At 56.1% G+C, this 14,174-nt stretch overlaps 5 protein-coding genes and 1 non-coding gene across 6 annotated transcripts in view; 2 read left to right on the forward strand and 4 right to left on the reverse strand.

The window, feature by feature from the left end:
• BP01DRAFT_419637 (tellurite-resistance/dicarboxylate transporter family protein) overlaps window positions 1-1,588 on the reverse strand; it is a 1,659-nt gene extending 71 nt beyond the window's left edge. The window contains exon 1 of the mRNA XM_025579415.1: window positions 7-1,588. Within this exon, the coding sequence (XP_025426143.1) occupies window positions 171-1,316 (1,146 nt within the window). The 5' untranslated portion in view covers window positions 1,317-1,588 and the 3' untranslated portion in view covers window positions 7-170. The remainder of the gene's footprint in view (window positions 1-6) is intronic.
• A 679-nt stretch (window positions 1,589-2,267) lies between these two features.
• BP01DRAFT_351897 (MIP/aquaporin family protein) lies at window positions 2,268-4,438 on the reverse strand (the record flags this gene model as incomplete). The annotated part of the gene is made up of 3 exons (XM_025573860.1): window positions 4,292-4,438; window positions 3,455-4,214; window positions 2,268-3,388 (listed from the first exon to the last, which is right to left on the reverse strand). The coding sequence occupies exons 1-3, from the start codon at window positions 4,349-4,351 to the stop codon at window positions 2,268-2,270; spliced, it is 1,941 nt and encodes a 646-aa protein (XP_025426144.1). The 5' UTR covers window positions 4,352-4,438.
• A 3,470-nt stretch (window positions 4,439-7,908) lies between these two features.
• Window positions 7,909-7,990, reverse strand: BP01DRAFT_t314. Its single transcript has one exon. It is a non-coding gene; the product is annotated as a tRNA-Ser (tRNA).
• An 886-nt stretch (window positions 7,991-8,876) lies between these two features.
• BP01DRAFT_370119 (putative thiamine pyrophosphokinase) lies at window positions 8,877-9,885 on the forward strand (the record flags this gene model as incomplete). The annotated part of the gene is made up of 2 exons (XM_025576585.1): window positions 8,877-8,914; window positions 8,964-9,885. The coding sequence occupies 2 exons, from the start codon at window positions 8,877-8,879 to the stop codon at window positions 9,883-9,885; spliced, it is 960 nt and encodes a 319-aa protein (XP_025426145.1).
• Window positions 9,886-10,004: 119 nt separating this feature from the next.
• Window positions 10,005-11,976, forward strand: BP01DRAFT_232160 (uncharacterized protein). Its single transcript, XM_025571212.1, has one exon. It carries the CDS (start codon window positions 10,124-10,126, stop codon window positions 11,672-11,674), a length of 1,551 nt encoding a protein of 516 aa, XP_025426146.1. The 5' UTR covers window positions 10,005-10,123; the 3' UTR covers window positions 11,675-11,976.
• Window positions 11,977-12,277: 301 nt separating this feature from the next.
• On the reverse strand, window positions 12,278-12,781 carry BP01DRAFT_264527 (putative antigenic thaumatin domain protein; the record flags this gene model as incomplete). The annotated part of the gene is made up of 1 exon (XM_025571337.1): window positions 12,278-12,781. A coding segment is annotated over one exon (504 nt), but the record flags the coding sequence as incomplete, so codon positions are not given.
• Between the last annotated feature and the right edge of the window lie 1,393 nt (window positions 12,782-14,174).

Consider the following 14,174-nt stretch of genomic DNA (forward strand, 5'->3'; position numbering starts at 1 on the left):
CCGGACCCCCCTTTCTTTTCAGCTTCCTGGCCAAACTCATCCTGAATTCCTGGGGTTATATAGCGTTCCGGGGGAGAACCCCCGGACCCCCCTTTTCTTTCAGCTTCCTGGCCAAAGGCAACCCTAACATAGAGAAAAAGCACGGACAGTAGAACTCCAACAGCAATGGATCAAGAGCTCCACCCCCGTCGCACCCACACCACCACCTGACACCCACAGATCACCAACCACAGCGCCACCTGCGCAATCGTCATCGCACTTCCCACCCAGAGCACCGCCGGCGCCTCCAGCGCCTGTCCCAGCGTACACGTCGCCAGCACGAACCCCGTCAGCGGAAACACCATGCACCACCAGTTCAGCTCATAGCGGATCGTCCCGCGCACCAGCGCCTCCGCGAGACTCGCCCCCGCCAGCGCGCACAGCACCAACGCCAGCGCCCACAGACTCACCCCCGCCGCCACGGCCAGCACATACAGCACCTCCGCCGTCGGCACGTGGCTCGCCTGCGAGAGGAAGTGCGGCGGCAGCGTCTCCACCGCCGCCTGCGCCATGCCGCACCACGCGAGGATGGTGAAGCACGGCGGGCCCACCGCGATGAACATCTCCGGGCGGAAGTGGGGAGCGGGCAGTCCGCTGCGGGTGAGCGAGTGGGCAGTCTGCGTGAGGACGACGAAGAACATCAGGATGCCCAGTCCTTGCATCGTCGTGCCCCCGACGAGCATGGGAAGGGCCCGCGCGGAGGGTTGGTTCGGGGCCAGAATCCCCGCCATCGTCCCGCTCAGCATCGGCGGGAAGAAGGGCAGGATCTGCACGATCGGGTAGTGCGCCTCCGGTTGCGTGTGTGTGTGGGGGAGGATCCACGCGAGGAGCCCACACAGGGCCAGCGAGACCCCCGTATACACCCAGAACACGACGTGCAGGGTCCGCCCCAGCCACGGTCCGCAGTGCGGCGTCCCGTAGTACGAGACCCCGAACACGATCGCCGCGAACGCCAGGAGGGCGATCGGGAGGAAGTACAGCTCGGTGGGTTGCTGGAGGTGCAGCACCCGTCGGCGGACGCTCCATGCGCCGGACGGCTTCGGGTGTCCGCTCGGGCGGATCGCTTCGAAGATGAACGCCCCCGTGATGAAGACGTAGAGGACGAGGTTCGCCAGGAACACGATCGTCCCGAGGGTGGACAGTCCGCGGAACTGGTGCGGCGTCTGGTGCAGCAGCACCGCGATGCCTCCCCAGCTCAGCGAGATCGCGTACCAGCTCCAGCGCACCGCCGAGCTCAGTCGGCGCAGGGGCGAGAGGTGCGGCTCCTCGCGTTCCATGGGCAGTGGCAGTGGCAGTGGCAGCTGCGATTGAATTTGGTTTGGACTGTCGCTGTCGGCTCGGTCGTTCACTGTTGGTGTAAACGAGGTACTAACTTATGGTATTGTGTTTATCCGGGATGGTGATCAGCCCTGAAGCCGTGCGTGTCGACGGGCGAGGAGCGGACTGCGCGGCAGCGCGGAGAGAAGAGAGGGGCGGCCATGCCAAGCAGTCCGATTCCTGCTCGCTGCACTGAAGTGGGCGTATGACATGATCTGGGTTCCAGCCAAGGGGGATGGAGGATGGAGAATGGAAAATTGAGGATTGAAAATTGAGAATTGATAACAGGGCGTGCGTGACGTCACGGCAGATGTGGGTCCCGTGACTTCATCGCCAGACGGCCATTCCGGGTTTTTGCGGTGCTCCTGAAACCTGTAGTGCACCGCGGAATGGCTTGATGGGGAATATTTTGGATAGAGGGCAGGTTTTGGTGAAGTCTGTTGGCTGCTGGAGTGGTTGTTCTGTGCTGGTGGTTGATGGAGTTAGGGTTGCCACTTCCACTGGGCTGGGGACACTTTGCACATACCTTTACGGCAGTTGAACTTACAGTATGCTGATATGCAGACGATGACAAATAATCTGATGATATGCAGACATGTACACAATATATACAACAGGTAGCTCCAAGTAGAAGAAACTGGGCCCCGCCATATCCAGCAACAGGCGAGTATAACAGACATCATAATGCTATATGCTATAATAGACCCACTAAGCAAGGATCACCAGGATCTCGCGCATCGAGATCCGATCTAGAACTAGCTAAGAAATGCAGTAAATCAGGCTAATTGCGCGCATGTCAACCAAGCAGCAAACGTCTCACCAATGTACAGTACAGGCAGTATCTCCCTCATCCCAACGCGTGTATACATCACCCGGGAGAATTGCAACCCCGACTCAACACTTCACCCCCATTAGTTCTTCTCTCCCTCCGGGCCCAGATGCAACCGCCGCTTCCACTTCATCTTACTCTTGCGCATCGCCCGCTGCGTCCGCTCCCACGGGTAGTTGACCGGCGACTCGCCGCCGGTGAAGATGAAGAAGTCATACAGGAAGGCCCCCATCATCGCCCCGCCAATCGCGCCCACCCACGGCCCGTAGAACCAGTAGGCATTCGTGAACAGATCACTGCCATACCCCAGCGCCAACAGGGCCAGCCGGGGACCAAAGTCGCGACTGGGGTTGAAGGCGGCCCCCGTCTGGTAGGCAAAGGCGACACTCAGGTTCATGATCATCAACCCGACAATCAGCGAGTTCATTCCGGCCCCCGGGGGCGCGTTTTGGTCGTCGCCCAGCGCCAGCACCACAATCGTCAGGATCATCGTCCCCAGGAACTCGTTGAAGAAAGCGGTCGCTCCGCCGATCCAGCTGTACCGCTGGTTCGTCACGAAGCTGTTGACCACCCCGGAGGCGGCGTTGGTCGCCAGGTACTCGTGGATCGACTCGTAGTACAGCCCGTACGCGCATAGCGCCGCGATGAAGGCGGCCAGGAACTGCGCCGCGAAGTACTCGGGCATCAACCGCTTGGGAAAACCCCGATAGAACCACAACATGATGGTGATGGCCGGGTTGAAGTGCGCACCCGAGATGCCACCCGACACATAAATCGCCATCATCGTCGCGAACCCCCAGGCCCAGTCGGTCGTGTTGGGATTGCCCGTGTCCGCGCACGTCACGGCCAAGTCGGCGCAGAACCCGACGAACAGCTGCACAAACACCCCGAGCGCCTCCGCGAGCGCCTCGCGGTGGTGCGTCCGGATCACCGACCAGGTCGTGTGGTTGTTGTGCACCTCCTCCTCCACCAGCTCCTGCACCAGCGGATGCAGATCCTCCGGCAGCGCCGGATCCTCCAGCGCCTCCAGCTCGTCCAGTCCCTCCTTCAGCTCCTCCTCCGCCTGCTGCCCCAGTTCCGGCGATTCCCCGGCCGTCTCGTCGTCCCCGTGCCATTCCGGCTCCTCCGGTACGGGCTGCAGCGGCACGTCGCTGGGCCGATGATCACTGCTCGGGCGGTGGATTGTCGCCCCGGGCCCCGTCCCTGCTGGCCCGGCCGGGCCCCCCGTCTCCGCCTCCTCCCCCGGGATCCCCTCCTCGTCGTGGATACTCGGAGCGGGCGTCTCCCCTTCCGCCACCGTCGACAGCGGCTCCTCCCACCCGACGGCCGAGGAGCGGCGCCGCCTGACGGAGGAGCTGCGCGACAGCCGGGAGCCGCGCATGGAGGCGGTGTCGCCGGACAGCAATTTGTTCATGAAGTTGGCCTCGCGCTGGCGACGGGCGTCTTCGACTTGGGCGGCCATGAGACGGGGGTCCGCGGTTTTCTCGATCTGGCCCTGCTCGAGGTCATTTGGGTCGACGTCCAGCCCATAGCGCTGGGAGTTCTCGGCGGGGCGCTGCGCGGTCTGGCGGGCCTCCAGCAGCTCGTCTTTGGTGGGCACCATCCCCGACCGCACCACGCGCGGCAGCGGTTTCGCTAAACCCCAGACCGGACGCGCGTTGACCGGCTGCTCGTACGCCGGGTTGAGATCCCCGTATCCCGGCTGCACAAACGGCTCGTGCGCCAGCCGCAGTTGCGGCGTGTCGTCCGGCCCGCCCACCGTGAACTTGCCCTGCGTGCGTTGCGCGAGGGTCGTCCGCGGCGCGAGACTCGGGATCCCCCTCTCGCTGGCCCCGCTGCGTCCGCTGCGTCGGGAGGCGGCCGAGCTGCGCCTCCGGACCCCGGAGCCCAGCTCCCCGTCGCGTCCGGAGACCCGGCGCGTGGGTGAGATGAAGTCGGAATCCAGCGTCCCGCGCCGCCCGCGGCCCAAGGGCGAGATGGGAGGGGAGGCGGCCCCGGTGGCTTCGTCACGTACACGCTCCACGTCGGACTGTGAAATGGAGGGATAGAGAGTCAGTCTGAATGGTGAATGCAGTGGTGTCGGTCAGAAGGAGAGGGAGGACTCACCCTGGCCCGGGGACGTCCGGAGTCGCGTCCGGCGTCGCGTCCGGCGTCTGCGTCACTCATGTCGGTCGACCAAAACTGAGTTTATCGGATTGATGGTTGTATGGGTTGTATGGGGGGGGAAGGGTGTTGTTGTCAGGGAAGTGTAGATTCTCTTGTAAGTGTAAAAGGTGTCAAGTCAATGGGTAATGGAGGTCGAGAGGATTCTGGAGGAGAGAAGAGGGAGTAAAAGAGAATGAAAAGTAGGCAACGACAATCCGCTGATAGAGACTCGCGGTGAGGGAGAGCCTGGGAAAACATGATATCCACCGGTCGCTCCTATTGCTCCATGACGCCATGTTGTGGTGGTGGATGCCCTGAGATGGAGCGAGTGGATGGGATGGGATGGGGGGAGATACGATGCGAGAAGATCGTCGGAATTAGGGCCTGTGCTGGCGTAATGGCAGTGGGTCGGCACATTATGGAGGGGAGGATACAGGAGTGCACCTTGCACAATTGCTCACACTCACAAATCATCGCGGGAGGTTCCTGAGTGGACTGTGCCCTGAATCCCGACTCCATCCCCTCGGTTGCAATGACGTCGAACAGCGCCATTATTGGAAGATGCAGATTCGGAGCGATCCAATCCATCCGCGTTATCCGTTGCTTTTCCAGTGCAGAGAATCCCTAACTTAGTCAGTAGCCCGTTGTCTGTCAACCATGGATGGAGACAGAATTTCCACTTTTTGGTCAAGATATTCAGGAACAATCAGTCTAACTCTGGTATCATTGGGTCCCTCCATATGGACTCCCAATGGTGGATGTAAAAGTATTTTTTTCCTGGTGGTCAGCGATGGCCCCGAAAAGCTGCGGTGGTGCGTGGGTGGCGTCGCCACATAATGCTTGGTTCCTCTTCGCGCGTCCACGCCATCCACTCGCCTTTTGACGCTAAGCTCGCTGCTGCTAGTCTGCGAAATCTGCTAATCGCTAATCGCCTTAAAACATCGCTTTATGCAGCCTCTTCCCGCCGGGGTAAATCCGAGCTTCGATCGCAGTCCCCTTTCGACCCGCTTTGCGATGTATGGTTGTGCAGTGTGTATTGCCTGCACACACAGTGGTGTTTCGTCTCGATCGCAATCATGCAGTGTCAATGATTCTGTATTGCCACGCCCCATGTTGTCAGATTCTCGCGGTTTTCTATCCATCAAAGCGAAGCAAGCTCTTCTGTCAATTTGCTTAGCATGCGGATCGCCGTTCGTGGGTTGATCGCCTCCCACAGCAAATTTCTTCGAGTGGGGAGATGGGGCAGTCGGAAATTTGCTGGTCGATCGGATTAGGACTCGAGTATCCCGATGGGGCTGGATACCCAGTACGAAGTAGTTATTTCTTTGGGCTTTGCTCCTCATATTGCAGCTCCATTCGAGCTCCATCGGAGCGACCGATAATCCAGCAGGGGCTGCTGCGAGTGGTTCGGATGCACTCGCGATCCGCCGCTCGCGGGACTCCTCCCAACCAGCTGTCGAGTCCCGGTGAAGGGAATGGACCAGGGGGGAAGTATAGGCGCCATAAAAGGGGTTCGTGGCTGTTCGCGGGACTCAGGGCTCGCGTGAACAGGGGATCGCTCGCGGCATCGCAGACTCGCTAGACCTGCCTCCTTCGAGATGGAGATCGGCCGGAGCTCGAGAGCTGAGCTGCAGTGTATGACTGTAGGAGGTGGTCTTTGGGTGGTCTGTTCAGTGTTTCTTCCGAAAGAGCGGCATCGGTCGAGATACCTTTTTGAGAGTAATGCTTGTACTTGTTCCTCGCTGGTTTGCAGTGAAGCGTGCTTTTTGGAAGCTGGCTGTACCTGCTATCTCAATGGACCTCAGGGTTCCAGAAAACACCCAGACTCGAGGGCGAGAGGGTGTTTATGTACGTGCCACAGATCATGTCCAGATCGTCAAAGATCAGGCAAATACCAGGACAGAGGCCCCGGAGGTATCTACCTCCGGCCATTGCCTTGTTATAGGACACTCATCGCCAGCTAGAAAGCGCCAGACCACACCCACTCTTACGTCACATGTATGTGTTTGGTGGATGACACTTGCAATTGGAAGATCGACAGACGACTGAGATAACCACTGGTTGTGGCTGGGGACCCAGCTCGTTCTTGTGAGTACTGAGGAGTGATCGAGATCTGATGTGAAATCGGGACCTGTGCGCATGGTGGTGCATGAAGAAGGCATTGATGAACGGAGATAGAATCCCAATTCGCATACTCGAAATTATGAATATATTCCGATCCGATCACCGGACTCCGCTTTGACAAGAGCAGAGTATTTTCATGAGATTGCTCGCCTTGCACCAGGTCCAGATGTAGCAAGCGCCACATCTATGAGAATTGAATGTGTTTCTTCCTGGTCACTACATACTTGGTATCTAGGCCCGGAATATGCTACAATGCTACAAACTACGAATAGACAAAGCTGCCTGATGCAAGCCGTTCAGGTGGGGAGAGAGTGGGCACGATCCTCTCGTGCAGGAGAAGCCCAAATGCGCATTTTGGCATCCATTGTCGTTGTACCTTGGTACATTCGTCCTACAAGTCCAATCGCCTGTTTGTCGCCACTCCATCCATCTTCACTTCATCTCTTTGGTCACCTGTATCGGGAAATTTCCATGGTGAAATAATCCTGATGCGTTGGGCTTGTCGTATATGAAGTCAACCGGCTGGAAAATGCTCGAACTGGACTCTGTTCTGAAATCCCAGGACTTTGCCTGACTGTCCGACGAGAAGATCATCTTGCTGTATCGGGGCGCTGCACTGGGAGAGGTCAATGTTGGAATTGTCTCTGGTATATCTAATGCGGCCTTCTGTCAGTTATCATAAGACCACCGAATAACATAACTAGATCTAATAGTCGACGGTGCACAGGTGTGCGTGCGACATGCCTTACCAGCAACGCTGGGTCTCTGTACGTGGGAAAAGAGGAGGATTCATCTACGACTGTTATATTCAACCGACGTCTTGGTCTATGCTGTATGGCGGCTGAACAATTCTCTCGCAAAACGATATCAGCGGGCGGTTTATAATTCACACAGCGCGGTGGCCCAAAGGCCCAGAAGTATCCGGGAAAAAGTTGCTGTTCGAGAAAATAGCTGAAGCGCAATGCACTGCGTTGGGATTCTGCAGTCTGGTGCTTTATACCCTCGGGAACGGCCCTAATATCTCGCGCAAACTGTAACACCTTTGGTCGCCATCCAACGTGGGTTGGCCCGGTCAACTAGCGACAGTAAAGAGTGTAGGTGTGTCGAGCAGAAGCTTCACTTAAAGGCTTAGTCCTTACTGACCAGTCTTTCTAGTCGACCCATCAGACAAAGAAGGGTTCGCAGACTATCTAGACTCCTACCACAATTTGCATCTTCTGCGAAACCCGGACACTCCAGCCAAGTTCCAGACACCTCATTGTTATCGAAAGTCGGGACGGATTGCGCTCGCTGGCAGTTGATGGTGGTGACGGGGAGATTGATTCTGTTTCTAGTATCTGCAGTGTGAATCTGCCATCCCTCACTACTTTCTCAGATGCAAAAGTTCGACCGCACCTCATGCCAAACTCGTGCCCCATGCACAGTCCGGACCGATACAGCAAGAGGTAAAAAGACGACAGCAGTCGGATTTGAACCGACGCCTCCGAAGAGAATAGATTTCTAGTCTATCGCCTTAGACCACTCGGCCATACTGTCTGAGATAAAAACTTTGGAAGACTTTAGAGTATCTGAAACAAAGCATTGCGTAAAGGGGTTGTGGGAGACCCACTTGGTCGGTCTCGGTCCACTCACAGACGTGCTCGATGTATTGGTCTCTGAAACCAATAGTGGCCATACATATCGAGTTACTGGGTGGGTGTTCAAATCTCACTATGGCCATGGAAGAGAATGATCATTTATCCTACGAAGTATATAGCAGAGTGCTGGTGTAGTAGTGGCTGTCTTGCAGAAATCCAGTTCTTGTCTGCCCTAACTTGTCCAAATTCAGTTTAGTCTCAAGCTGTGAGTGAGCTTGCCTGATGTGGTTAGTCTAAGCTCAGTCACAGCGCTAGGCTGTTCGCGGCCTAGTGCTGCCTAGAGTAAACACGGAGTAGAATAACCAGAGTATACTGAAGATCAGCTCACGAGTAGTTTGATTAGAACTTAGATACCTGTTTCATTGGATTGTATCAGAAGAACCAGAGACTATACTGAGAAATGGATGTATAAACAAGTTTAAGATGTGGAAGAAGAACCAAGGTCGTAGTAGACTCTCGGTTTATACTACATATATATCCACAGCTTGTTGAGGCCTTGACTTCTTGATATCAAAACCAATCACAAAAGAGATAGTAGACTAGTAACTTGTAGACTTAGTATCTGAGACATCCATATTATAGTCAGAAAGTGAGGGATCTATAGTATCAGAGGATCCTGCAGGCCGTTGTTGTTGTTGCAGTAAGGATCCTGTAAGTGTGGCTGCTATATCCTGGCGGAGAATGACGGGGCGGAATTAGAAAAGTCCGAGTTTATCATCTTATCTTCTTATCTGGCCGTCTTCCCCATTGAGCATCACATCACATCACACAATCCAAGCTTCATCATGGAATCCCTCCTCGACGTCGTTCGAGACTGCGATAAGTAAAACTCCCAATTGTCGCTTCAATCACCCCGCTGACACCTTCTGCAGCTACCCCTACCCAGAAGACCCAGACCCGACCGTCTACAATGACCTTCAACGCACGCTCTGGAAGTTTTACCTCCCAGAGGATCCGCAACCGCATGGACTCCTGATCGACTCCGTGGTCCGCGCTATGCCTTGGACATCCGACTTCGACATCGTATCACACCCTTATAAAGAAGTTCGTCTGCGACGTCCCGCGGGTCCGGACTGGCAGTCCCAATGCACGCAGATCATCGCACACCAGATGGAACGGGCCCGCGAACTCGGGGTCTTCCCTCAGCTCGGTCGGCTTCGCGGCGAATGGTTCCCCATCGTGGGTGCTCGCTTTCCTGTCGCCATTGACCGCAGCGCTTTCTCGATGTGGGGAATCATTGGTCAGGGAGTGCACATGACCGTCTATACACGCAACGCGACCGGGTGGCAGTTCTGGATCCCGCAGCGGAATCCGAACAAGTCGACGTACCCGGGTCTGTTGGATAACGCGGTCGCAGGTGGGATGGCTATGGGCGAAACGCCGCGTGAGTGTCTGGTGCGCGAGGCAGGCGAGGAAGCAGGACTGTCGGCCGATGTGGTGGAGAAGGAGGCGCGCGCGGCGGGGACTGTGACCTGGATGAATATCAGTGATGCACGGGCTGGGGGGCAGGTGGGATTGATCAACCCAGGGGTCTTGTTCGTGTATGACTTGGAAATCAACGAGCAAGAGGTCCTGCGACCGGTGGATGGGGATGTGTATGCTTTCCACCGGATGGGAATGTTGGAGGTGAAGGAGGCACTGCTGAGGAAGCGATTCAAACCCAGCAGTGGTGCAGTCATGTTGGACTTTCTGATCCGCCATGGACTGGTCAACCCTGAAGAGGAGAAGCACTACGCGGAGATCGTCACTAGGCTACATCGCAAACTGCCCTTGCCGTGTAGTGCTTCCGCCTGAGTCAACCAACATTCACTGGTGAATGATAAGGAGTGACAAAATATTCACTGGTGAACTATCTGGAAGCGCGTGACTGCATGGTCTTCACTTATTATATAGGGATCATGTTGTGAACGAGTTGCCTTTGAGTTCATATTTGAACAGGTTCTCATTATCCTGCAAGTGGTGCACATTGCAGTTCATCATTCATATTGTCCCCACCCTCGAGCTACTCACAACGAGCCGTCAATCAGCCAATATGCCTGATCCAGCCTCCCTTCCTCTGGAGCTCTTCGACGAAATCCTGCTCTTCGCTATGAATGGCAGCATGTCATCAAATCCGATGGAGATCCTCCGAGTCAGTCGTGCCTGGCATGCCGTGGCCATCCGTCATCTCTACGAAAGTTATTACTTCGCACCCATCACCGAAGAACCAGATGAGTCTGAGAACTTGGTCCAGTTCCTGGGGGCAGTGTCGAAGGAGAAGTATGGGGATCTCGTGAGGCGACTGTGTATCAAGCTGCTTGGAGTAGATATGCTACCCAAGAACGTTGTTGCACATCTGAGAGAATCCTTCAAGCTATGGGCGCAGCAAGCTGGCCTACCCAACTGGAAGGTCGACCTCTACGAAGGGTCCCCTAAATTCGACGTACCATCCCTGGTGCCGCTGATCCTCACCCGCGTGCGAAATCTCCGGATTGCCTACCTCCGACTGGAGCATGATTCCTATTACTTCTCCCATGCACTGCACGCGGCGGTGGATCCCCGGAACAGCAGTCCTTTCCGAGCTTTCCAGCACCTGGAGAAGCTGCAGATTGGCTGCCACCCGGGCCGAGGGACCCCGCTCGCGAAATTCGACTTTCGAGTGGAAGACGTCTGGCCGCTCTTCCATCTCCCGGCTCTCAAGATATTGGCACTCGATGGCCTCGAGGCCCGGGGCGCAGCACGGCTGTTGCAGGAGAAGCGGGGCCAGTCGCCCATCGAGAACCTCAATATCGCGATCAGTGGCTCCCTGAGCAGAATGACCATGTCGGACGTGGAGACGATCCTGCAGCAGCCGAAGTCGCTCAAGCGGCTGAAGATTCAGTTCCGCCAACTCCCGGCGACCTACGACGGATTCGTTCACGGTCTCTGGCGCAGCCTGGTCCGGTACCGCGACCGTCTTGAAAGCTTGGTGATCGAGACCATCTACGCGGCCTGGGACGACTGGGATGAGTCGAAGCGCCCACTTCAGCCCTATCCGTGTTCCCCTCTGGCCACTTTCCCCGTCTTGAAGCAGCTCGCCATCAGCGCGGACTATATTGTTCGTAACCACGGTGGGTGCCCGCATGGGGGCGTCTCCGATCTCTCGCTGCGGGGCCACCTCCCACCCAACCTGGAGGCCTTCATGATTACAGACTGTAGCCGCGCACTCGTCTTGGAGGGCCGCTTGGATCCGCTGCTGGCTCACTTCGTCGAGGAGACGACAGGCATGGTCAAACACATCACGATCGAGGGCGCCACTATTGGATCCACGGCCTGGGATCCGATCGACTTCCCGCTCACCGAAAGGGCCTGCATGCGGACCGGAATCCAGTTCGACTTTCACGCTTACTACGATCCGCACCGCGTGATGATCATACACAACCCGAGGTGGAGTCCGCTCGTCGGAACGCCGGACTTTCGTTCTGATGTGCGGCCTGCGTTTTACGAGGAAATGGCGTCAGCGTGCCGATGTCTACGTTCAGTCGATAATTTCGATCTCTTGGAGGAGGTGTATGAGCGCATTGCGTGGCGGCATCTCGAGCGGCCTGGGCTGCATCTGCCCTAGCCTACAAGCTCTGCTCATTGCCGGGGTTGGGGGGGGGGATTTTGGGGGCTTCGTGCTACGCCAGTGCGAGTCACGCTCAGCCGTCGGGTTTATTGTGATCTACGGAATGTTGGCCGGTGGGAGAGGAATTTGAGTTTGGTGGTGATATAATCAGAATGATGCGAAATGGGTATTGTGTACACTAGTTGCGCCGGATGAACACCGCTTGTGTAGTACAGTGGGAATGAAATGACCATGCGTCCAGCGCTACCGTCACGATCCAACGAATAAGTCAAGGAGACAATGAATGTAGACGAGTCAATGTAGGTATACGAATTCAAATTGGATGAAACTAACAGAAATGCGAAGGCAATGAAAGAAGATACTCGCGAAGGGCGGACGGACCGGACCATCCGTGAAATAAGAAAAAGAGTCAACCGTCGAGGGGCATATGTCATAGCGTGAAAGAGAGAAAGTGTTGTAGTGAATATGAGAGAAAAAAAAAAAAAAAAAAAGAGAAACGGAAGAGAAGCAACGGGCAAGCACTGAAGAAAGGAAGACTTGCTTGCTTGCATCTTTGTCGCCTTTAGCAGCGAGCAACAGCAACAGCAACAGCATCGGTCCTCACCCCAGAACCAACTTAATCACCGCCTCCGCCGAACAACTCAAGGTATCAACATCATCGGGATTCTGATACGCCTCGGAGCAATCCGAGTCGCCGGCCGCGCACTTGGCCGAGGGGCACGACTCGACGCTCGGCACCGCGGAGAAGCCATACTCGGTGAACCACGAGTTCTCGTCCATGTTGATGCACGAGAGATCCCACCACACGGTCTCGGTTTCCGCCGTGTACTCGAACTGCAGCACCTTGCTCACTTCCTGGGTGGAGGAGAGCTTGATCGAGATACCCCCGCCGTCGGGGTTGGTGCGCCAGCTCTCGGTGAAGGTCCCGCCCGAGGGGACGAGGGTTTGCATCTCGCCCTGCGTGTTGGAGACGGACCAGGCGTAGATCGTGTGGTTCAGGTTGTTGACAATCTCGACGCGACCTCCCGTGCTGCTGCTAGAGGAGGAGGAAGAAGAAGAAGAAGAAGAGGTGGCGACGGCGGAGGAGGAGGGGGTGGCTGAGGCCCAGATGGCGGTCGAGGAGGTCGCGGTGGTGGTGGTGAAGGTGGTGGGTTTCGCAGTGGCGATGGTGGTGGTGTACGAGCCCTGTCCGTGAGATCCAGCCTCTAGGACTTCGGTCACCACCGTGGTTTCGGTCTCAATTTGCACCTCGGTGGCTGTCGGAGGCATGGCAATGGGGACGGCGGAGGCCATGGCCGCGAAGAGCGCGGCAGCGCGGAGGTAGTTGGAGAACAACATGTTGGATAGCGGGTGGATAGTAGAGACTGGACGTTGGTGGTAAGTTATCGACTCAGACGATTTATACCAGACGAAGTGGAAGGAAGGACGATCGAAAGGACGATCTTTGGGTGGGTTTGGTTGTTCAAGGAATGACTTCTGACTGATCGATCTCAGCCAGAGAAGAAAAGAGTGACAATCCCGAAGGAAAGAGAGACAGGATGGAAATTTCCAAGTCAAGGACAGCAGGAAATGCGACGGAGGAGAGGGAGAAGGAAGGAAAAGAAGGTCCAAAGGAAAAGAGCCAGGATCAGACTCTTTATTGACTGTGAGTAAGAACTAAGAGCAGGACTGAGTAACAGCCTACTCCGACAGGCTTAGGGCGCGCGGGCCCAATGCAGCCCCCAAGGCGTGGACGAACATGTTTGGGTCCATTGATTTCTTTCTCCGGTGGACTCCTCCTAACTATGGAGAATACGAAGACTACGGACGGAGTAGCCTCCTATTGACGGACAAGTCTAGCCTGCGAGTTTAACCAGATTGGCTTAAGTGGATGGCGTGGCCTATCAGGCCCAAGTGGGCCCCCTAAAACCCAAAGAGGCGCATCGAACGTGGCAGTGGTTGGTGAATCCAGTTGGGCTCCCCTGACACACCGGCCGAGGTCATCCGTGCATGCAGGAATCATGAAGTTAGGACTAACTTAGAGAAGTGGAGGGACGAAAGAGGAGGATGGGGGAAGAATGAGGGGGGGGAGGAGGAGGAGGAGGAGGAGGAGGAGGAGGGGGGAAAGTGAGATCAGATCGGAGTTCAATTAATTAATTTATTATTGTTTTCGATCGGAATGATGACAGTGAGGGATCTTTCTTAATTGATGGCCCATGCCAGTGTGTGTTCAACCTACTACTGCATAGTGCGTACAGTCAAGTTTGTCAAGGCCAATTGCAAGGTTTTCGGGTTATCGGGAGCTTGTTGGCAGTTGCCGCGTAGTCTAAATGGCAAAATACTCCTGCCCAGTGGGGACGCAAATCAATAGGCTGCCATCCATGGCTGGCAATCCGCTTGGCGCTTCGTCGGCGCGGCAGGAAAAGAGTGAATGAGAGAGAAAAGCCCCGAGAGAGAGAGTGTGTGTGAGTGAAGAAGAGAGAGAGGGAGAGAGAGAGAGAGTGGAGGTGAAAAGAGG

This window comes from Aspergillus saccharolyticus (assembly GCF_003184585.1).
Source record: "Aspergillus saccharolyticus JOP 1030-1 unplaced genomic scaffold BP01scaffold_80, whole genome shotgun sequence".
NCBI classification, from domain to species: domain Eukaryota; kingdom Fungi; phylum Ascomycota; class Eurotiomycetes; order Eurotiales; family Aspergillaceae; genus Aspergillus; species Aspergillus saccharolyticus.

Excerpts from the sequence above, each read along its gene's own strand:
- BP01DRAFT_232160 (XM_025571212.1), top strand. The coding sequence starts at position 10,124 with ATGCCTGATCCAGCCTCCCTTCCTCTGGAGCTCTTCGACGAAATCCTG.